General features: G+C 37.3%; 1 protein-coding gene and 1 long non-coding RNA gene across 3 annotated transcripts; both read left to right on the plus strand.

Annotated features, from left to right (window-relative positions):
- Positions 1-838: 838 nt before the first annotated feature.
- Positions 839-8866, plus strand: vegfd (vascular endothelial growth factor D). Of its 2 annotated transcripts, none has more exons than XR_013654824.1 (8): positions 839-1092; positions 4822-5038; positions 5115-5235; positions 5311-5380; positions 5452-5575; positions 5674-5789; positions 7377-7542; positions 7928-8067. XR_013654824.1 is itself a non-coding variant. In XM_078944309.1 (8 exons), the coding sequence occupies exons 1-8, from the start codon at positions 988-990 to the stop codon at positions 7944-7946; spliced, it is 942 nt and encodes a 313-aa protein (XP_078800435.1). In that variant the 5' UTR covers positions 839-987; the 3' UTR covers positions 7947-8866. The 2 variants fall into 2 exon arrangements, 1 of the variants encoding a protein (XP_078800435.1); XM_078944309.1 differs by having other exon boundaries at positions 5452-5579; positions 7928-8866.
- Positions 8867-15506: 6640 nt separating this feature from the next.
- LOC144991192 (uncharacterized) lies at positions 15507-22810 on the plus strand. The gene is made up of 3 exons (XR_013655148.1): positions 15507-15921; positions 19013-19139; positions 19345-22810. It is a non-coding gene; the product is annotated as an uncharacterized LOC144991192 (long non-coding RNA).
- Positions 22811-23125: the final 315 nt, after the last annotated feature.

Consider the following 23125-nt stretch of genomic DNA (forward strand, 5'->3'; position numbering starts at 1 on the left):
AGAGGTATTTTTAGAACTTTGCTTTAATGTATGTAAAACATTTTTTAGAAAATTCTATAGGACTGTAAACAATTAAAAAGATTTAAATTGTTGTTCCAATGCAAAATCTAACTGAAAATGTTGACTATTCTATGAAATGAACATAATGAAAAGAAACTGAAAGTTTTTTTTAAAGTAACTGACATCTTCAAAGGATGTGGTGGGTCTTTTAGGCAGGGGTGGTGCTGGCGTCCAATTCCCCCTGACATGTAACAGAGATCTGGACCCCATTTAAAAACACGTGTTCCTGCTCTAACCCTGTTAGTTTAGATAACCTCAGAGGAAAGGAGCCTGTTAGAGGATTCAGCGGGATGGGGATCTGATGATGGGAGCTGCCAAATCTGAAAAAGGGAAAAACAGACTTATGAGATAGAGGAAAGAAAAAAAAAGAACATGCAGCTTTTGTGTTATAGTTTTTATAGTAAGCATTTTGTAGCTACTCAAAAAATCATTTTAACCTAGAAAATTTTGATTATATCCTGTAAAACAAAGACTGACTAAATGCTGCTTATTTTATTTAGAGTAAACTAAAAGTCAGAAGTTTTGACCAATCGCACTTACCAATGGGCACTGAAATGGAAAATATGCCTCTGAACTGTTGTAAGAAATAAAGTCAGGACTATCCAGGCTATGGTTTTTTCTGATGTGATCTTACTTGGCTCGTTATTTAACTGGACAGCTGATTTACTGCACCAAAGTGTGAGGAGTGAGTTCATGTTTTAATGCCACCTCTCCATTTGGCTCATGGGTGTCTGTGTGGCTGTGACAGGTCACATCTGACTCAGACTCAACACTGCTGTGCGTCTGGAAGATCAAGAGTTTGCACATACCTGCTCTCGGAGGACAGAGTGTGTGGTCTGAGGGACTCGCTTGCTCTGGGAAACAGATTCAGACAGGCAGCCAGCTTGGAGAGCTTTCACAGCAGCACTCAGAGAAAACAGTACGAGGATGAGGATGAAACAAACTCTTTGCAGATCCTCTTTGTTGGTGACTTTGCTTGTGGAGCTCTGTTGGATTACTACGGGACACAGCATGCACAGGAAGGGAAGTGAGGTATGTATCAACTTAGGCTTTAGATCTTTGTGAGATCATTGTTTCTATGGAAACAAAGCTTTTTTGTGTTTTTTTCGTTACTCTTTTTTCTGGGTCCCTCTTAAATTTTATGCTTTACAGCTGCAGAGTGTGAAACAGTTGGCATGTTGTTGCTTAATCCGAATGTCAAATGTTTCTGATGTTTTTCTTTTCTTTAGTCTACAGATTGAGTCCTTCAACTTTATCTAAAATGCCTCCATGTTTTTCTCCAGCATTTTCCTTCTCTGGTTCTCATTAGAGAACTGTGGTGGATGCTGGGAAGAAAAAGAAACCTTCCCAACTTCTGTTGTAGTTTCTCTGATTTAAGTGGAGACATTAAGCTGCTCCACCCTCTGTTTTATAAGAGACTGACACATCCCTGGGCTTTGATCCTCACAGCCTCGAGGACACATGTTTATAACTGGTGGTTTGCTGTCTTCTTAGCAGGTTTTTGTGTGCTTGGCTGATCTTGGGATTTGAACTGTTTTATAGTTTACTCATTTGAGGCCTTTTGTTTTCCATCATAATATCAATGATAAAACAAAAAAAAATGTCTCCAGGACATAACTCTGAATTTGATGCTCTTCATAAATAAATGATCTTGAATTAGTTTTGTTTCTTGTTTCATATAATCTTGAAATGTACTCTTCTTTTGTTATGTTCTAGTTTACATCACCGTGGGAACTCCTATGATACTTTGGCTTTTTCCCCAAATTACTGAGTCATAATTAGTCTGTAAAGAGGGGACTTGCGACAAAAACCTTACGGAAAACTGCAAAACTGAAAACAAATGCATTATCTACAGCTGCAACCATGAGTTTAAAAAGCATTTAGGGGAAAGTGTTAGTCAGAAAAGACCTTTTGTTGTTGGAACTGAGCCTAAACGATTTACCGCAGATCACATTTTGGGCATTACTCCACAATCTTCCCACGACATCTCAGTGGAATCTCTGCTCGTTCCTCCTGAAAGAAACAGTGAAGTTGATTCAAGTTTACAGGCTTTGCTCAAACTTTAAAGGTTGCTCCCTCTGATTTAATCTAAAACTTCAATAAGGGCTTTGACAAAATACTTCCTGAACTTTCTTCTTGTTGTTCCCCAAAGAACAGCGGGTGTTATGAAGGTATGGTAAGAGTTTTGTTTTTATAAACAGTGTATACCTTTTCGATACATTTAAGTGGCTTTGATATAATAAAGTTTTTGTTTATTAATGTACAAAAAAAGATGAAACCATTTTTGGTGCCCATGTTTAGAAAATATCATTCACAACGGTCATGGAAATAACTGGAAGCTAGTCATAATTTGAATAAAAATGTACCAAAAAGAACCACTAAAATGCTGTGTTCTTGGTCGTGACCCTGTTGGGAAAACACATGACCTTCAAGTGTTACCAAGTTACCTGACACTGGAGAGCACATTTCTCTCCAGAATAATTTGATAGTCTTGAGATTTCCTTGTATTCACATAGACTTGAGAGATTGTGTGACAGATACAGCAAAGTAGCTCAGACCTCAACCAAGCCTTCCCCATGTAAAAGACGTGTTTTTGAGTTTGAGTTGATGTTGTGTTATTTCCTCCATCGAAAGGACATTACCTCAGATGCTCTGTGGTTTTTAATTGGGGTAAATTCCAGAATGGCTTTTTTTAAACTCCTTTATTTCTGAGTTATTTCCAGTTATTAAAAAATACATATATATTCTTCAGTGTCATTTCTATTTAAGGTGACACTAAAAAGGTGGAGTCCCGGATTACATGTTGCTAATTAGCAACGTACAGCTTAAAAGGGTTCATACTTATTTTTGATGTTCTCCTTAATTCCATCTATCCATGAGATACTGTAACCAAAACTGTGTTAAGATGGGCCTGATCTTGGAGTTCACCTTTATTATTTGTAGGTGTTGGTCCAGGTTCTTTGGCTAAAATTTGTCACATCCGTCTTTTAAAATCTTCCTTAAATGTTTAAATAGATTCAATTTTCAATTGTCTATAGTCCTGTGGACCCAAAACGACAAATAATATGAGCAATTCCAGGTTACAGGAACGTCATGCTGGTTGGAGATTAGACGGGCTAATTGACTTGTTACAAGATTAAAGACACTAGTGATGCTAATCAGAGGTCAAACCAGACCACAACATTGTTTCACTTCTTTTCAGACTCTCATCAGTTTTGTCCAAACCTTTATTATGATAGTTTTTTTTTTTTTTGTATAATTTTTTGAAAGAAATTCAACATATTATTTATTTGCAAGCATATTAAGTATTTATTTTCTATTCATTATTAGTTTTGTCTGTTTTAGATTACTTGAAATAGCTTAGTAATCCATGCAGGAAAGAAACTCTAATTATAACACTGCCTCTTCCGTATCTCGCATATATCATGATAGTAAAAGCTTTTCTCTTCTTGTTTCATACAAAAGTATTAATAATTAATATGATGAAATAAATGCTTTTTTGTTTGGTTGGACATGATTTCTGTTGGAAACTGTAACCTGTTCGTAACTTAAATGCTGAGAGGGAAACTCCTGTAGCCAGAAGAGGAAAAACCAAGTTTGGTAAAGGAGACCACCTGCCTGATCAAACTCAAAGAGAACGAAAAATGGACAAAAACAAAACGGGCTATCTGTTTTGGTACCAAAAGAGACAAGTTATTGGAAGATAAGCTTGATGGTTGAAAGCTCTTGTCCCATTCTAGTTTTGGAAATTCCAGGAACAATCAGGAACGCTAAGGAATCTCCCATAGTGATGTGTCTGGCGAGAAAGGAGCAATGAAGTATATAAGATAAAATAAAGGTTTGCCGTTTAAAGCTACACGTTTGTAAAAAAAAAAAAAATGTATTACTTGATTTTGAGTGTAACAGTACGTTCTCTCGTAATAAAAACTGAAAGTTGTAAAAATTGAATATATATATATAAATAAAAGATCCCTCTGCAGAACAAGGGCAGCCTTTTGATAAACTGGAGACTTTTCAGAGACGTTTTGAAATAGATGATGTAAAGAGATTAATGTACTCCTACTTGTTTAGATAGCACTTCTCTTTAATGGAATTCCACCTTTAAAAAAACGATAATTTTGAGATTACTCTGAGTTTGTGTGAAACCACGTCTGCTCACAGTTGTTAATCTATTGAATCCATTTGTCCTTGCTTTTGAAGATTTAATCAACAGAGAAATTGTTAGAAAAGTTTTTCTAAACTTGACAGTGTATTTGGATTTTTGTGACCTCTGAACCCTAACTGTGTGTGGGCTCATGCCTGCTGGGATAACAACTGTTTCATTTGTCAGTCTTGAAACAGATTGCCATGCTGACAGATGCTTGTCAGTCAGGAGTGGTGAGAATACAGCCAAGAAGAAGCCATATGGTTTTGTTTTCTGAGTCACAGAAAACTATGGTTTCACTATTTCAGTCCAAGACTGATGAAGGCAACAGCAATGCTCCATGGAGATGCTTCTTCATGCAAGATTAAGCTTAAATGTATAAACTCCATATGGCTGTAAGACCTTCTAGGCAATTATAGATCGTAGAAATCCAATTGGTGTTTTGATAATTTCCTTCCCTGTTTTTTTACTGGATCTTTGCTAAATTATATCCTTTTATTTCCTTTGTATCGCCACATGTGAAAGCTTTTACTGTCTAAAGAGTCTGTTTGTGTTCTCAATAAATCCTTAAAAATCCTGGATCCAAAAATGTCTCTTTTTGTTTCCTGTGAACCCAGCAAGCAGTGAAGCAGTGGGAGAGGGAAGTGCGCTCCTGTTCCAGCTTGGATGAACTTCTGCGGCTCACAGACTTTCCTGACTGGAAGCTGTGGAAGTGTCGTTTGAAACTACAGCCTGCAGAGAATCCAGCAGAGACGCTTTCTTCTCCGCTTTCCCTCGGATCACACCGCTCCACTCGCTATGCTGCTGAGTCCTACAGCCTGGAGATACTTAAAGGTTCAAGAAGAACAAGTCTCTCATGCGTTGTTCAACTTTCTGTGTCTTTAAAGCTTCTTGTGTTTTTCTTCATTAGCCATAGATGAGGAGTGGCAGCGTACTCAATGCATGCCCAGGGAGGCATGCGTAGATGTGGCTAAAGAACTGGGGACTGACCCTTCCATTTTTTTCAAGCCTCCTTGTGTGTCTGTCCACAGGTGTGTTTCCAACAACAAATGTATTTTTACAGTTTAAATCTAAATTTCTTACTTCTATGTAAATTTGCTTTTCAGATGTAGTGGCTGCTGCAATCAAGAGGGGCTTACCTGCAAGAACACAACAACTGTCTATGTGAATAAAACTGTAGGTAGCATCATTTCGGCTGAAAACTTGAACACTTTCTTTCGCACTAAGTGAGTGTTTGTGCATTTCAGATCTTCAGTGTAATTCCTTTCAAGTTTGTACCAGAACCTGTGCTTATTAAAGTAGCAAATCACACTGAGTGCAGGTGCATGGAGCCTGCAATAATACGACGTCATGCTCAACCTCAAAGGAGCAGTGAGTGAGTCCAAAAGTTCTGCCAGTTTTGTTTCTGTGATGAATATGGAGTGACTCCTTTGATTAATCTATTTCTGATCCTTTTGTTTGGTTGGCAGCTGCTTTCCCTTCAGCAGGCTGTCTGAGGCAGAGGACTCCAAGAGGCTCTGTGCCACTGGGTTCATTTGGGATTGTTCAACTGAAAGGTGTATACCGTATCCTTCCAGCGCACCAGGTGTGTTTATGCAGACATGTGGGTGTGTGTGTGTGTGTGTGGGGGGGGGGGGGGGGGGGGGACTGTTTTTACACTCTTACAATATTAGTTGCTCTGTCCAAAAATGAGCTAAATTAGGGGACTGCAACCTTCAATACTTAAAGAGACATTTGGGTCGATTGTTACTGACAACAACCCATAGGAGCCACAAAGTCTTACTTTACCCTTTAGAAAAATAAAATGCTAATTTGTTATTATTATGATAATAAACTGTTGGTTTGTTTTTGTTTTTTTGGCATAAGCCTTTTTGCAAAATATGAAATAGTTTTTAACTTTTGACAGAAATAAGACAAAAAATCAGGGGTGTAACATTGTATTAATCGATTTCTATTATGATCCAAAAAGATCGATCTGTCCGATTGAATCGACCTCATTGTTTCAAAATGAGATTTTTACTATATCATAAAACGACCAATTTTCATCACAGCAGACAACACAAACGTGATGTAAGCAAAAAATGATCAGTCCATCATTCCCGTCCAATGTGTGGAAACACTTTGAATTTAGCAAACATGTGACCATACAGTGAGGTAGAATGTTCTAATAATGTGCCCTTTGGATTATTTTGACGTGGAAAAACAACAGTGGACTGAACTATGAAACTAAAATGTGAATGGATTTGACATTCATTCTTGTTTACTTGTTTGTTTGTACACATTTGATTTACACTTGATCAAGAAATACAAAAAATCTGGAAAACTTCAGCTGCACTTTTCCAGGTATTTATTCATAAGTCACACTGGTTGAATTTTTGGCTAAGGACATCATGGATCGATTTTAGGTCTGAATCGGATCAAATCGGGTCGTTCAAAAGGCATAGACTATTAATCGGATTGGCAACCACAAATTATGATATGAATGGAATCCTTGTTAAAATGGATCGTTTCACCCCAACTAAAAATAAATGCATTTAAAATGGCACACATGCCATAGAGATACACCAATAATGCCCTGAATCTGCCTGTTGGAGGGGGAGGAGAGTTTCAAGACTTTAGAGTTTTTTTTTTTTCTGTTGAGTTGTTCTAAAAAAAACATTTCTAATTCTTTTTAATTATGAAAAATACTGTGAGCATTTATTAAGAGATTTAAAATAAATAAATAAACAAGTGTTTGCTTGTAAGCTACAAAGTGGAGGAGCCAGAACATTTTATATGGGGGGGGGGGGGGGGGGGGCAGGAAGGTCCAGAAGACTTTAGAAGGGTGGCAAATGAGAACAGCAGAGTGGAAGACCATAACAAATGAAAGGATTAAATGTATGTATTTCACAGAGTTTTATTATCGTCATTGTTATTAACATTAAAACAGCAGTTCTTTTAACTGATATGGCATTAAAAAATATGGCCTTTCTTGTTTTTGCATTGCTCGAAGAAGCTTGTATTGATGATTTCTTAATCTTTGTCAATAATGATACTAATATTGACTCAAAAATTTGGAGGGGGCATCGTTTTTTTGCAGGGGGACAACTTCCCCCCCTGTAGCTCTGCCCCTGCTGATACAGAAAATCTGTCTTCAACAGTGAAACAAAAATTCTTCTTATGTCTGTCTTAGAGCTTCCCCTCGGCTCATGGATGCCAGATTGTGAAATAGATGTGGAACACTGCGGGTGTCTTCCACGACCAAAGCCCATTCTCCAGCCCAGACAAATCTATCACTGTCAGCTGAACTCCTCCATCTGTGCCAGCAGGCATCAGCGTTTTGACAAGGCCTCATGCAGGTTAGTAAGTTCAATGAGTGGTGTAAAATAAAGACATGTTGATTTCTTCATGTCAGTATTATATCAAAAGCAGGAAGACCAAACAAAGAAGATTGTGGTAAATGGTGGATCAACAATCTGTTCTCAAAGGACAAATGTTTTTTCCTGAGGTGGGAAAAAAAATTTGAAAGATATAGAACAATAAAGAGAACATTGGTAATACACCTGCACTACAAACGTGTTGACGAGAGAGCATGATCATCAAACCTTGCTCTTGTAAGTCTTCAATCCTCTTGCCCTGCAATTATTTCAGAGTAAGGGTTGGCAGGATTGTCAGCCAATGAACCCTAATGTGTTAAATCTATGACTTTTTTCTGCTTCTGAATCATCTCTTGTCTCTTCATAGATGCAGACTGCCCAAGTAGAGGTACCCTGAGGCAAAACAAAGACAAACTGCCTATTAAAAGGACAGTGAGAAAAGCAACATTATTTATTTAATGCATTATTTATGAAAATCACTTTTAACTAATTATATTAACTCTTGTGACAATGTTGAGCATTTTTTAACATGCTTATGTTTATTTCAATCCAAATGTGAAGTTAATGATTTTGTTCTTGTGCACTGAATCAATAGTTAACAATAAAATGTTATTATTTTGGATTAATTTCACATTTAATAGTTCAATGATTGCTCGCTTTAATCCTTTTAGTAAGTTGTTGAGTGCTTTGATTCAGAGTAAAAACGAGTAAGAAACTGCCAGCTCTTTTCCATAATTAAAAAAGAGTCCTGCCTTTTTTTATGAACCTTTAAAAGACTATCTGGTATAAAAAATATTTTTTTTATAACAGTAAAATAAAGTTCAGTTAGTTCACTGCAAAGGCACAAGCATCTTCAATGCACAAGGGTTAACCCTTGTGCTATCTTAGATGACCCCACCCTTACATTGACATGTTCTCCCTACCATGACAAAGATTTAATGTAATCCTTGGACACCAATGAATATCACAAATCATTGAAGAAAAAAGGTTCAGCGCACTGTCTAGTGGGTCTAGATGACCCAACTCCCAATGTTAAAGTGCCTAGGATAGCACAAGGGTTACGAAAAAAATATTCAACAATGATCCTTTCAGTATTCAAATATGAGCTGTACATGTCTGCTTCCCTGTGAAGCTGCAGCAATCAACACCATCTTTCTGTTTCGAAAGTGAGCTGTAAACGGAGTGTCTCAGGGTCCGTTTTCATCTTTTGCCAAAGTGCTCATTTTTCTGCTGCTGAATGGAATTATCGATTTCCAGGATGATATTTCTGTTTTCCTTCCACAGTCAATAAAGGGCAAAGAAAGTAGTGCGCTGTTTTTACTTCCTCATTTCATTAGACTCAAAATTGATTTAGTGTCATCATGAAAAGGTCAAAAATATTACAGACACTGAATCTCATCATGTCTTTCAAGGTAAGAGTAATTGCTCAAAAGCCTTTCTCAGAGCTCATGCATCATGACAGTTTTACTTAGCATTTGGAACAGCACATGCGTGATTACAGGGTCAGAAACAAAAGTGTAAGCTGGAGTTTAAGATTAGAAAGAGTTTTGTCTCCCCCTTCTGTGTCAACTTCACCCTCATCAGCTCTGCACTTTGCCTAAATGTTAATAAATCATGGTTTATGGGTCTTTGCAATCAAATTGTGATCGTTAATTTTCATTATTGTTACTTTGATGCAATTGTAAGTCTCATTAAATTACTTTATAATACTAGTCTCTACACTACTTGAATGTTTATGGAGATGCAGAAAAATAAAATGTTTTGAATTTGTTTAAATAATTAAGTTTAAATTGCATCTTCCCAAATTGCAAAGGGCAGTAGATGCAAATTAAAAAATATTTCAAATTAGAAAAAAGTTTCCCTTAATAAGCATTCCTCATAAAGTGACCACCAAACCTGTGTAGGAGCTAATCCTGTTGGGAGACATGTAAGCTTTTACAGCCTTTATTGCATGCTGTGTGTTTATTTAAAGACGCTACATGCGTCTGCTTGCTATTGACAGATCTGACACTTACTTCTCTGAGCTGAGATGCAGCAAAGGCAACAACCGTAATGGATCAATGCACTTTTGAGTAAAGAGGCGCAACACCTCCTTGATTGCTGACCTTTTCTTCCTTTTTGTATTTGCTAGATGCCATTACTCTTTTGTAACTCTTTCTTAAGGCTCTGTCTACACACAAGCCTCTAACACAGTTTGAGAATAGTAATGTATCTGCAATACCATGCCAGTGTCGGGGGTCCTGACTACCGCTACCGCTTTGGCAGGAGTCTTCCTGTGGGGAGGGTGGGCACTCTCCCTTTTTTTGCATTCCATCATCCACCTCATTACAACATAAACACCCACCTGAGAACAGGTGTCAGCTCCTTGAGCAAATTATTATATGTGTGACAGAATCAAATGCCTTACATGATTAAAATGCAGTTGTGTTGAGTACATGTTGACATGATTGTATGTGAAGATTTTCGGAGCCAACAGGTACGCTTGTAACACTTGATACTTGACGTGTGTGTACAGGCCCCGCCCCTTTTGACTAATATTTACACCAGGCAGTAATGATGATAATCCTCCAGCATCTTGTTGCTTAATGATTGTACACCCCACCACCACCTCTGTGATCCTCCTCCAGATTTCTTTAACTCCCCTTTTCCCCCTTTCTTCTGTGTCCCCATTACCCCTGTCTCTAACATCCCTCCGTTCTTTCCTCTTCTTCTTCTCCGTCCGGTCCAACAAAAAAAAAATGATACAAAGTTAATCGATACAAATAAAGTTTAGCTTAAATTACAAAAGGGGTTTATAAAAATACTCACCTAGTGTGTTAGAAGATCCAGGACCCCCTGTTGAAACAGTAAAATATGTCCAAAACGAGGCCTTCAGCTCCCATCTGTGTGCTCGGCTGTTGGACAGTACAAGCTAATAATTTACAAAAAAAATGTGGAGGTAAAATAAAAACCACAACTTCACTTTGACCATTTGTTGCATTTGAATGTTTTTCTGAGTTCTCCCTTGCTTGCACAACTGAGCATCTAAGTGAAGCATTTGAACAATAAAAATGTTTGAAGAGATATAAAAAAATTAGAGCAGCAACAAGCACATGTAAATAAGTAAGCCAGTTGCCATTTTGTTGCCTCATTTGCTACGAGGGTTTTCCTTTTCAGACACGTGCACATTATGTATGTGCTGATTCTTTTCATTGTAAAAAGGTTGGCTTTAGTCTCATTTTTTTCCTCATCCATACCTTTCGCTTTAGTTTGTCAAAACTGAGGAAAGTGACCTGGATATTTTTCCTCCTCTTAACACCTGTACATTTGCAGGTTGTCACTTCCAATCACTTCCAGCTCCTGATGGCAGGTAATTGACTGCCCCTCTTGGTTCCTCTGATGTGTTTTAAACGCTCTGTGTGACGACAACAGTTGAGGGCAGGCAGGGGGTGGGTGAGTGAGTCAGTAGAAAATGACTTATATGAAGCTTCCACTTAACTTTAATGAACTTTTGTTTGTCTTGAGAATAAAGCCCACTGCTGTCTGAGTGCAACAAAAATATTTCAGGTAAAGGCTTCAACAACGACGCTAGTTTTATTAAAAAGGACACGTGTCCATTTTATTGACAACATAGCTGTCAGAGTGATTAAAGATGCACAGCAAATATCAGACATGCAGTAGTACTGGTTTGCAACAGAAAGGGAATCTTGCCTCTTTCAATCTTCAGCCTGGCTTCCATCAGTGGGAGCAATGAGGATGAAATGGGGCTGGATCTTCCAGCATCACAATGATCCCAGACAAATCGCCCGTGTAATGAGAGAGTTGCAAAAAGCCTTTCAAGGTGCTGGAGTGATATAGCCAAGTCTTTGGACCTCAATCTAATAGAGAATCGGTGGAAGGATCTGAAAGTCTGTTTTGCCTAGCAGCATAGCCCAAAATATCACAGCTCTCGAGAAAATCTGCCTGGAAGAACAGAACAAAATAGCTACAACAGTGTGTACAAATCTGCCAAAGACCTAAATGTTTGACCTCGTTCCAACCGGGGTTACATTGCAAAGTAGTGAGGTGAACTTTTGTCATTGACTAAATTATTATTTTGTGTACCAGAAATTCTTTCAAAATCCTTCAATGTAATTTCCTGGATTATTTTTCTACATTCTGTCTCTCACAGTTGAAGTGTATCTATGAGACACTCCTCTCTCTTATCTTTTTATGTGGATCTTACATAGTTGGTGACTGACACATATCCATGTATCCATGAAAAAGTCCTGTTTTCTAAACCAGTCTTAAACATTAAACTATAAAAATAATTAGTGTTCCCTGGGCAGGTATTTCATTGGTAGACTGTCCACATGCTTTCAGTTCCTGGCTTTTAAAACTCTCAGGTATATCAACTCTTTTTCTGGAGACCAGTAATCCTTATTGCCTGATGCAGCTCTGATTTATTGGGAGATGACCTAGAAGGTGAAGTCTGTTGATGGTGTTTGTTTTTCTAACTTCTTTTAAGTTTGCAGCATACCTTTTCAGTCATCTCCAGTCATCCACCTTTAGGTTATTGTGTCTTCATCAAAATGCATCTATTATTAAAAGCAGAGTTCCAAAATGTAAAATAAAATAAAAAAAATCAACAGAAAGTACAGGTTGTGGCCCCTAAGGCAAATACTGGAAAAAAAAAAAAAAAAACGCATCAACAAATCATTGACATTTATGCAGGAAGATCTTCCACACCACCCAGAGCCCTTGCTGTTGATCTCATAAGGAGGACAAATAAAACAGAGCTGCGAGTAAAGGGGTGGTTGACAGGCTGAACCAATTGTATGGATTCATGAGTAAATGGTAGGTTAAAAAATCTGCAATTATTAGGGCCCGAGCACGGAGTGCAAGGACCCTATTGTAATTCGAATGTTTATTAGGGCCCGAGCACGGAGTGCAAGGACCCTATTGTATCTGTTAGGTTTATTATTAGGGCCCGAGCACGGAGTGCAAGGACCCTATTGTATCTGTTAGGTTTATTAGGGCCCGAGCACGGAGTGCAAGGACCCTATTGTATCTGTTAGGTTTATTATTATTATTATTATTTTTCTTCTGCCGGAAGAATCGCATTTTTGAGGCCTTTAACATACCCCAAAACTCACCAAATTTGGCACACACATCAGGGGTCGCGAAAAATTTCGTATTTTATGAGAAATTGGCATGGGTGCGCAAAAATGGCTCGACAGCGCCACCTACACTGACTTTTGTCCCGACGCCCCGCATACGCTTTAACGTACAAGCTTGATTTTTTCAGGGCATGTTCATCAGATGGAAACCTACAAAAAAGTCTGTAGGTACCAAGCTGTCAGTCGCACAGGAAGTCTGCTATATTGATGTCAATATGTCATTTTTGCTCTATTTTGGACATTTGCAGGCCTCCTTCTAGAACGAACTCCTCCTAGAGATTTGTGAATAATGACTCCAAACTTTGGTTTTGTAAACTAGACACATGTCCGATGTTAAATTGCAAAGCTTTTAAGTTTTTACAGAAGTTTGTGACCGTGGCGGCGCGTAGAAATTCGACGTTGTTTCGAAAACACGCCATGAAAAGAAAAATGGCCATAACTCAGCCATGCATAATCCAATCTGATCAAAAATTGATATGCATGATTGTAGTCTGACTCTGAACACATCTGCAGTGAAAGAATCTGGAAAAAGTGTAGCGCCACCTGCTGGCAAGAGGAAATGACATGTTTGACTTGGAGCATCACTGCTCCGAGTAGGATGAGCCGACACACCTGAAAATGACGTCCACCTGTTGAAAAGCCATTGAAGTTTACTCTGACAAAAAACCATAACTTTCAATGCGGGGGTGTGGTCGTGACAGAGCGGCAAAGTTGGGCATCTCGCTATGCACACAAAAGTTGCTCTCACGTGCACATTCCTTGTCCAATCTCACTGAAATTCAATGGATATGATGAAGCTTCTATTCTGAACCCATGGATATGACAATCTTGGACGAGCTCTATAGCGCCACCTAGTTATTGCATTGGGCACATTCTGCCCTGTATTTTCTCTTTGCTTTGTCCGATGTGCATGAAATTAAAACTGGAGATACTCAGAAGGGTCCTCTCTCATCATGTAAAGTTTCATGGGTGTACACCTGACGGTGCCTGCGTAACAGGAAGTGGTCGATTATGTGCACCCAAATAATAGAAATTTATTATAAATCAGCCGTTTGTCTCAGGAAGCTGAGATTTCAGAATTAGATGCCTTTAATAACCTCCAGCTTTGATATGTAACACTATAGGGTCTACGAGAAACTTCATCACTTGATTTTTTTAATGAAATTTTGGACTGAACAAAGATTTTTAGCATAAATTCTGTTTAGGTTATCAGCACCAAGAATTCAACTTTCATAGGCATTTATGTGCTACTGCTTCCTAAAAAAATTCAGAATGATTGAAGTTACAGGTGACATCTTAGAGAGCATTACATCCAAAAAGGTCCGAAAACGTCTTTTTAGGCAAAACTACAAACACCTATTTTTTTTCATAACTTAATCATCATATATCAACACCATTTATTTTTTCAAATGTAGGGATCTGTGTTTGCTGCCTTCCATATTTTTTTCAGAAGTCCAGGTGAAACAGATGATTTTAAAAAAATCCTGATTCATCCCAAAACCTGTGCTTTTTCCGTCTGGACTCCAAACAAGTGTGTTTTAAAATTACTTATGCTTCAAATATCCACACCAAGTTTCACACGCATATAGCTGAACATGTCTAAATGCTTCTTGAATATTCTTTACAGATATAAAATGAACTGGTCAACTGTAGGATGTCATTTCCTCTTACATGCTTAAGTCTTTTCCTCATGCTGCAGCCTGCTCCTCAATCATCCCTGTTGCTGGAGTCAAATTCCCCCCCCCCCCCCCCCCCCCCACACACACACACACACACCAGCTGCCAGTTCATATGCTAACTAACCCAGAAGTGAGGTGACAAGAGTTTAGACACAAGAGGGAGGGCAGACTGCTTTTTCATTTGTTTTGTATGTCTTTCATAGATTTTTATGAATAATCATTGCTTTTCTAGTCATGTAAAATGCAATTAACCTAATATTTTATCTTTTTTTTTTACAAACAAAACATATGAATGTGCTCCAAAACAAAACCCAACTCTCAGTACAGTTCTACAGATGTAACATAAGACTTAGACAGTAAATGTCTCTTTTATCCTTTTTTAATCAATGCTGCAACTTCTTTTCCTTAATATAAATCCAATGAAATTAAACTACAAAACCAAAAAACACAACGTATAGCAAATTTCTCTAAATAAATTATGTGTATATACAATATGTAGCACTTTTAAACAAAATAATAACAAATCCTTCCAATACAAGCACAGAAAAATGGAACACAAAATTTAAAACCCAAATTTGAAATGGCAATTTTAAAAAGATAATTTTTCAGCCTGCTAAAAGTGCACAATTGTAAAAGCTCTTTTATATAGACAACTGTTTGGTTGCTTAGAGCTCTAAATATAAAAACAATGCCTTTATGGACGTGGCACGGATGGCACGGATGTTCAGCAGGGTAAACCCCAGGAAAGCAGTTGGACCTGATGGAGTTCCCGGAAAGGTTCTGCGGGCCTGCGCCGATCAACTCTCCCAGGTCTTCACAAAAATCTTCAACCCGTCGCTAGCTCAGGCTTTCATCCCTGCTTGCCTGAAGCAATGACGTCACAACCCCTGATTGGGAAAAGTTTCTTGTGAGAATTATCTAACAGAATCACCCACAAAACATTTTTTTAACACAGACATAACACAAAGAAGACAACACACCACCACTTTGGGATTGGAATGTAATTTTATTAGATTTTAACCCTTTGGAATCAAACTAAAAACGGAGCTGTCTGATTGGTCCATGGGAGAACTCATGCCAATGGGGCAGAAACCCAACAGCCAGAATGTTCCCTAACGGACTAATGATCAATACAATAATTACTATAAAATGTTCTACACATACATACGGAACTAAACGAAGTAGAACATCTATTATTTCATGAAAACAATAACATGTAATCAACCTACTTCATCAAATACGAACGATAAAAGGCATGCTGGGAAACCATGAGTGAAGCAGCTGGTCAAGACATTGATCTCAGGGTGTATTCATCTCAGCCGTCCCTCTGCTCGACCCCTGCTGGACGACTGGAGAATCACACCCCACAGAGTATTTTGCTAAAGCCTGCCGAATTTGAGCAAATCAGTTCTTTTTAGAACTTCCTCATTTCCTCTACACTTCGATCTTCGACGCCCCTGACCAGCAAGGAAGACTACCGGACCCCCAGTGAGAAGAACTCGACCCGGTTAGACGCGCCGCACCAGGACGCCTTCAGTTTGACTGTAGGTTTGTCACCACCATTTTGAATTTCCCCGCGACTTGTAAACGAACCGTTACTTTAAATCGACCATCGAACCTTTTTTACATGGCCACAATGACTACTCACCTTCTGATAATCAATTTTATTGAATAAAAAACCGTAAAAGTTGTTTAAAATCGATAAGACGAACGTAAATAATTTGACCTTTTACTTCGTTGAACCGGGAGTGATCGCTTCCATTATGATGCGAACGTAAGTTTTAAAGACTTTTTAAAGCAAACCAACCGACGAATTTTCTTTTTAAACGGACACAAACGTACAAAATGACATGTAGAATCGATTCTGATCGACAAACAACAAGTTTCTATCCGTTTCAGAGATCGTTTTTTTGTAGTCTATCCAATCGCGGTCAAGTGAGCCGACATCTGTGGAAGTGCGGTCACGCCAGCCGTCACTGACTCTTTGCATGCGCGTTTACATCACAGTTTACGGTACACACGTCCAGCGAGCTGGAAAGACGGCATAAGCGCTGATATCACCCATATCAGTTACCCATTATAGAAATGACATGTACTGTACTCTGAAATAAATGAGAGTTATTGCATGCCCTGTATGGTTATTTAATGTAAAAATGTTTTCATTTGGATTGCATGTCTGTTCATTCCATAATAAACCACCAGAAATAACGTGTTTTGTCTGAAATATAATCAATCAGACACATTCTAAAAGTGAGATTTAACACTGACAAGAGTGTTTTGTGGGTTGTTGAGCATGACATGGAATGGTTCACATGTTCTATTATGACTATGTAAGAGGAAGCCTGAATTGGTCTAATATGTCAATATCTTTACTTTTCTACAGTCAATTTTCATCAAACTTGCTGTGATGATCATGAACATCATTACCAACAATAATCCAGTGAAAGTTTTGCGTCACCTTTGAAAAAAGTGGTATTTTGGATGGTTCACATGTTTTACTTTAACCACAAAGGCTGGATGCTTAGGAGAACTATAACTTTAATTTCTCTGATATTCTCCAGTCATTTTTCTTCAAAATTGCTGGGATGATCATGAACATCATTATTAACCATAATCCACTGAAAGTTTTGTGTCACCTTTGAAAGAAGTGGTATTTTGAATGGTTCAAATGTTCAACTATGACTATGTATGAGGGAGGATGAATTAGACTATAATGTCAATATCTCTAATACTCTCCAGTCAATTTTCATCAAACTTGCTGTGATGATCATGAACATCATTACCAACAATAATCCAGTGAAAGTTTTGCGTCACCTTTTGATAAAGTGCCCTTTTGAATGGTTCACAAGTTTTATTTTAACTATACAAGCAGGATGCTTAGGTGTACTATAATGTCAAAATCTCTAATTTTCTCCAGTCAATTTTCTTCAAACTTGCTGTGATGTTAGTAAACATTATTACCAACAATAATCCAGTGAAAGTTTTGCGTCACCTTACAAAAAAGTAGCATTTTGTAAGGTTTACATATTACACACTGTCTGTGAATGAGGAGACCCGAATTGTTCTATAACTTTAATATCTCTAATTTTCTCCAGTCATTTTTCTTCAAACTTGCTGTGATGTTAGTAAACATTATTAACAACAATAATCCAGTGAAAGTTTTGTGTCACCTTTTGATAAAGTGCCCTTTTGAATGGTTCACAAGTTTTATTTTAACTATACAAGCAGGATGCTTAGGTGTACTATAATGTCAAAATCTCTGATTTTCTCCAGTCATTTTTCTTCAAACTTGCTGTGATGTTAGTGAACATCATTACCAACCATAATCCAGTGGAAGTTTTGCGTCACCTTTTGATAAAAAGCCCTTTTGTATGGTTCACATATTACACTTTAACTACATTTGACGGAGCCTGTATTAGACTATAATGTCAATATCTTTCATTTTCTCCAGTCACTTTCCTTCAAACTTGCTGTAATGATCATGAACATTATTACCAATAATAATCCAGTGAAAGTTTAGCGTCACCTTAAATGTAGCAACTTTAGAAAGAGTTGACAGGACCAGATGTGATTTTACTTGGAGTTTCTTCATTTCTGCTTGATTCCATTCCATGTCATGCTCAACAACCCACAAAACACTCTTGTCAGTGTTAAATCTCACTTTTAGAATGTGTCTGATTGATTATATTTCAGACAAAACACGTTATTTCTGGTGGTTTATTATGGAATGAACAGACATGCAATCCAAATGAAAACATTTTTACATTAAATAACCATACAGGGCATGCAATAACTCTCATTTATTTCAGAGTACAGTACATGTCATTTCTATAATGGGTAACTGATATAGGTGATATCAGCGCTTATGCCGTCTTTCCAGCTCGCTGGACGTGTGTACCGTAAACTATGATGTAAACGCGCATGCAAAGAGTCAGTGACGGCTGGCGTGACCGCACTTCCACAGATGTCGGCTCACTTGACCGCGGTTCTATCCACCATCTTTGTAGTTCTCGTTGAATTATTCGAACATTGTTTTTACGGTTTTTAAACCACATTAACAAGCGAAACTCCTTTCTAATTGATTAAATACATGTCAGTTCACATATAATACCTTTTAAATGCCTGCTGACCCGTGAGTATTTCCACTGAAGATCAGTTCCAACCTATTTTGTACTTTTTAGGTTTTAGGTTCAATTTTCAGTGTTTAATAATCTCATATAGGACACATGTTAAATTTATTTGTGTATAAATGTTTTCAAATAGTCAATTATTAGTGTATGGCAGCCACTATGAATATATTTGCAGGAACACACACAGATCTTAAAATGGCTGCTTGGCCTGCTGATTGATTTTAAAGTTCTTAGTAGTTTATAAATATTTTTATGGTCTTGGGCCTTCATATTTATCTGATATGATTTTAAAGTATGAGCCCCTGTGGACCCTGAGGTCCTCTGATACAGGCCTTTTGGTTATCCCACACACGGCAAGGCCTCATTCAGTTGTAATGGACCTCCTCTATGGATTAGCCTCCCAAAGAGCATTTAGCATTTTATGTCTATTAAAGTTTATGTACTTATTTTTTTTTAATAAATGTTAATTTTTGTTATTTCTTTTACATTTTATTTGTAACTCCAGAGTTTTCCTCTGAGGGATCTTCCACACCAGTGACTGAGCCTTTGTCTCGACAACAAAGAGAGAGGAGCTGTTTGCTGGTTTTTCCAGAGCACCTTTTTTTTGTAAGCCATTAAAGAGTTTGGTAAAGGTAAGTTAAATTTGCAGTGTTTAATAATCTATTATAGGACACATGTTACATTTATTTGTGTAGAACTATTTTCCAATAGTCTGAATATATTGTTTTATGTTTTTGATTATGGGTCTGTGTGGTATAAATGTATTGCTTTATGTATACATAATAGAAATGAGAATCTTATTTTAATGGTGGTTTCATTTTTATATCTTTTTTTTAGATGCCACGAAAGAAGGGATTTAATATGCGTCGCACCAAAGTGTGCAAGGTTCAGGAAGAAGGTAAAACTTCTGGTTGTGTGTGTCAGGAGCAAATACAGAAGCCTTTGATTTCTGGAATGAAAGTAAGATTAACAAATTCAAGTGATAGTACAACATCACTTACATGTTGTGTTGTGGCTGCAATCAACCATGTTGTTGCTCCAGTGTGTACATGGAGGGACGCTGATGTTGATAATATTAGAAATGAAGGTGTGCAGTTGGTTTGTTCATTTAATGGAAGTGATGGATGTATAAACAATTCCAAAAAGTTATTCAAGGTTTCTGAAAAGCTCAGTGTGTTTGGAAGAATTTGGGATGTTGCTATCAATGAGCCTGTGTATTCTAGTGATTCAAAGAGTGAAGATTTTTCACTGTTGTATGAAATGATGCAGGAGCGACTGATGGAGGAAGATCTGTGTTTGTTGGATTTGCAGGGTTTCGTTTGTGCTGTCATTCATCACAAAGAGTATTTTGTTGTGGTTGATTGTGGTGCACGAGATTCATCTGGAATGTTTTCTAATATTGGAACATCTGTGGCTGTTTTCAACAGTTGCTTTAATGACTTGATGTTGCACATTTGGAACTTGAAAAAGTCTTTGAATGCAGAATGGTTTGGCATTAGTTCAATGTTTGTGAAAGAAGCTTCTTGGGATGGGTGTAATAATACATTTGGTTTGGGAGCAGAGGATGCACGTGTGAATCAGTCAGTTTTGGGCAAAAGACAGACTGGTTTTATAAAAGAACATGTTCAGGAGTTAAATGACAAAATTGTGGTTGGCGAACAATGTAAAGTGTTAATGGAATGCAAAAATTCATTGAAAATTGGAAAAAAGGGCAATAATTTAAAAAAAAAATCATCTTCAGTGATTTTAAATGAAAACAATTGTAACAGATTTGACACAGAACGTTGTGTAAGGGGATCTTTTCATCAAGGAGATCGGCAGCTTCAAAACAGAGGTGTGCAGTGCATGGCAATAGCCCTGGTGAGTTTGGCTAAACACACGGATCGTAGTGTTTTTGAGTGGGAGGCAACAGACTTGGACCATGTTGTGTTTCTTGGTGATCAGCTGTACTCCTCGGTGTGTGAAAACAAAATCATCCCTGGAAATTTGAAGTTTTTGTCAGTACCTGATTTGCCCATGGATTCTGAAATTGATGGTAAATTATTTAAGTTTGAATATGGTGAATATGTTTCTGGGATTGTTAATGTGAGTAATGGTAAATTTGTTGACAGTGGTGAAGTGATAACTCTTAAAAAGGGACTGGAGCACATGCTTGTCAAGTATAAAACATGTTTTTTGACCATAGGCAGTAGTACTTGTGCTGTTATTTCAGAAAACGGCCATTATGCTGTGGTGGATTCACATGCACGCAGTGGTACTGGAATGGCAGATGTAAATGGAAGAAGTATTATCATGTACCTTCCTAGTCTTAATGATTTATACAATTATATTTGTTGCTTGAGTATTTCACTTGCAGGGAAAGAAATGGCTTTTGAAATTGCATCCGTTGCTGCGACTGACAATGATCATAGTGAGAAAAATAAACAAAGTGTGCTTGAGAAGGATTGTAAAACTGGATTAAATACTGAGTCACAGTTTGGTTTTGGGTGCAGTTTAGATGTTCAAACTAGTTCCTTACCGTTGCCTGAAAGTAACAGAAAGCGTAAGCTTTTAACTGGGCAATGTGAATCAAAGAAGACAAAATGGTATGATGCTAATGAAGCTAGTTTGGATGTTGAGTTTATTGGTGAAGTTTCATCAAAGAAACTTGAGTTTTATCCTGTTGATTTTGATGTTACACAAGCATTGTGTAAACAACTGAATGTGCATTGTGAAAACACTGCATGTGCTAACCCTCTAGAGGTTGGCATGTTGGGAATTCCATGTCAAACTGATCATATAGTAGCTGATGGCAATTGCTTTTTTAGGGCTGTGTCCAAAGTTATTAGTGGTACTGAGAAAAATCACATAAAGTTAAGACGTTCAGTTGTTACACATTTACAAAAAAATGTTGGAAATTATAGTTCTCTTTTGAGATCTGAAAATATGTCTGTGGATGAATATCTCAATGTTTCTAAAATGAGATTTTCTGGTAGTTGGGCTACAGAGGTTGAAATTCAAGCTACAGCTGACTACTTGGGTGTGAGTGTGTATACGTATCACAATGAACGTTGGTTGAAATATGCCTGTCAACGTAAAGCTATCTCTAAACAAGGCATATATCTGCAAAATATAAATGAGTGTCATTATGAAGTTGTAACTTGCGTTCAAATTTTTCAGCAGCAGCGTTGTTTTGGGTTTTGTAAATCTATGGAAAATAATATTTTGGGTCATATGAGGCAATGTAAAAGGAACTCAGAAATGCTTTCAGAAGGAGATTGCAAGAGTGTTAAACATAGCAGGTCTGAAGTTGGTGATTGTAACGATGTTTTGTGTAGTGCATTGGTTAACAATGATCACCAAAACAGTGAAATTGTGCAAAGTAATAATTTAGTTGAAAGTGTTTTCAGTTTTCATCCATTGTCATTCGAGTCTGCAGTTTTGTTGTCAAAACATCTGGATTTGGATTTTGTGAAGCAGAATGAAGACATTCCAACTAATAATGTTACGCTTGGTTCTATTTGTAAGACAGAGGTCCTATTAAATGATGGCAATAGTTTTTTCCGAGCTATTTCTCGAGTCATTAGTGGTTCTGAAAAGTGTCATAGAAGAGTTCGACTGGCTGTTGTTAAGTTTATGCTAAAAAATAGTGACATTCATATGAAGTTGCTTTGTCAAGGATATGCCACAGTGTCTGAGTACATTCTGAAGTCACGTATGAAATATGTTGGCAGTTTTGTATCTGAGATTGATATTCAAGCTACTTCAAATTTTTTGGGAGTAGAAATTTTTGTACACAATGGTAGCATATGGAGAAAGTATAATCCTGTGAACAAAATACTTGGAAATCAAGCAATTTATTTGCGGGAATGTGATAAATATTTTGAGGTTGTTGTTTGTGTTCATTGTAGTGGTAAAGCTGGATGTGCCAATTGGTGTAAAAGCAATAGTATTTGTTCTGAGAAACCACTGCTTAGACGCCGTTCTTTTCAACCATATGTTACTTGTGATTCAGTTGCTGAATCTTCTTTTTCAAAGTATCTAAAAAAAAGGAAATCGTTTTACCAGAAAGTGCAGTATCAAATAATTGAACTGCATAAACAGAAGAAAAAAGATATAAGTAAAAGGAAATATGCATCTGATTCTTTGCATAGATCCAGAGCATTGGAATTGAGTAAAATAAATTATAAGGAAAATGCTATCTATAGAATGTGTGTTAAACAACGTAGTTCTGCAAAATATAGAACTGATGTATTACACAGAGATCGTGTTAAAAATTTGAGTAAAAACAAGTATAAATGTGATTTGTTACACAAACATAATGTTAAGGAAAGGAGTAAAAGAAAATATCAGAGTAATGATACTCATAGAGAAAATGTTAAAGCATTGAGTTCTAGAAAATATCAGAGTAATGATACTCATAGAGAAAATGTTAAAGCATTGAGTTCTAGAAAATATCAGAGTAATGATACTCATAGAGAAAATGTTAAAGCACTGAGTTCTAGAAAATATCATCAAGATCCTCACTTTAGGAAAAGTGTGGTGGATGGGATCAAATATAAGCGACAATTGAATAAAAAACAGTTGGAAGAGTTTGATGTTGTTATGAAACAATTTTTGGATAAAGTTAAAGATGGAC

The sequence above is a fragment of the Oryzias latipes genome, chromosome 3, assembly GCF_053564925.1.
Source record: "Oryzias latipes strain Hd-rR chromosome 3, Olatipes_Hd-rR_3.1".
In the NCBI taxonomy this organism is placed as follows: domain Eukaryota; kingdom Metazoa; phylum Chordata; class Actinopteri; order Beloniformes; family Adrianichthyidae; genus Oryzias; species Oryzias latipes.

Bases quoted from the DNA above. Each gene is read 5' to 3' on its own strand.
- vegfd (XM_078944309.1), top strand. From the start codon at position 988: ATGAGGATGAAACAAACTCTTTGCAGATCCTCTTTGTTGGTGACTTTG. The intron at 5,039-5,114 runs GTTCAAGAAGAA...TTTCTTCATTAG, and splicing joins CAGCCTGGAGATACTTAAAG to CCATAGATGAGGAGTGGCAG. The intron at 5,236-5,310 runs GTGTGTTTCCAA...TTTGCTTTTCAG, and splicing joins CCTTGTGTGTCTGTCCACAG to ATGTAGTGGCTGCTGCAATC.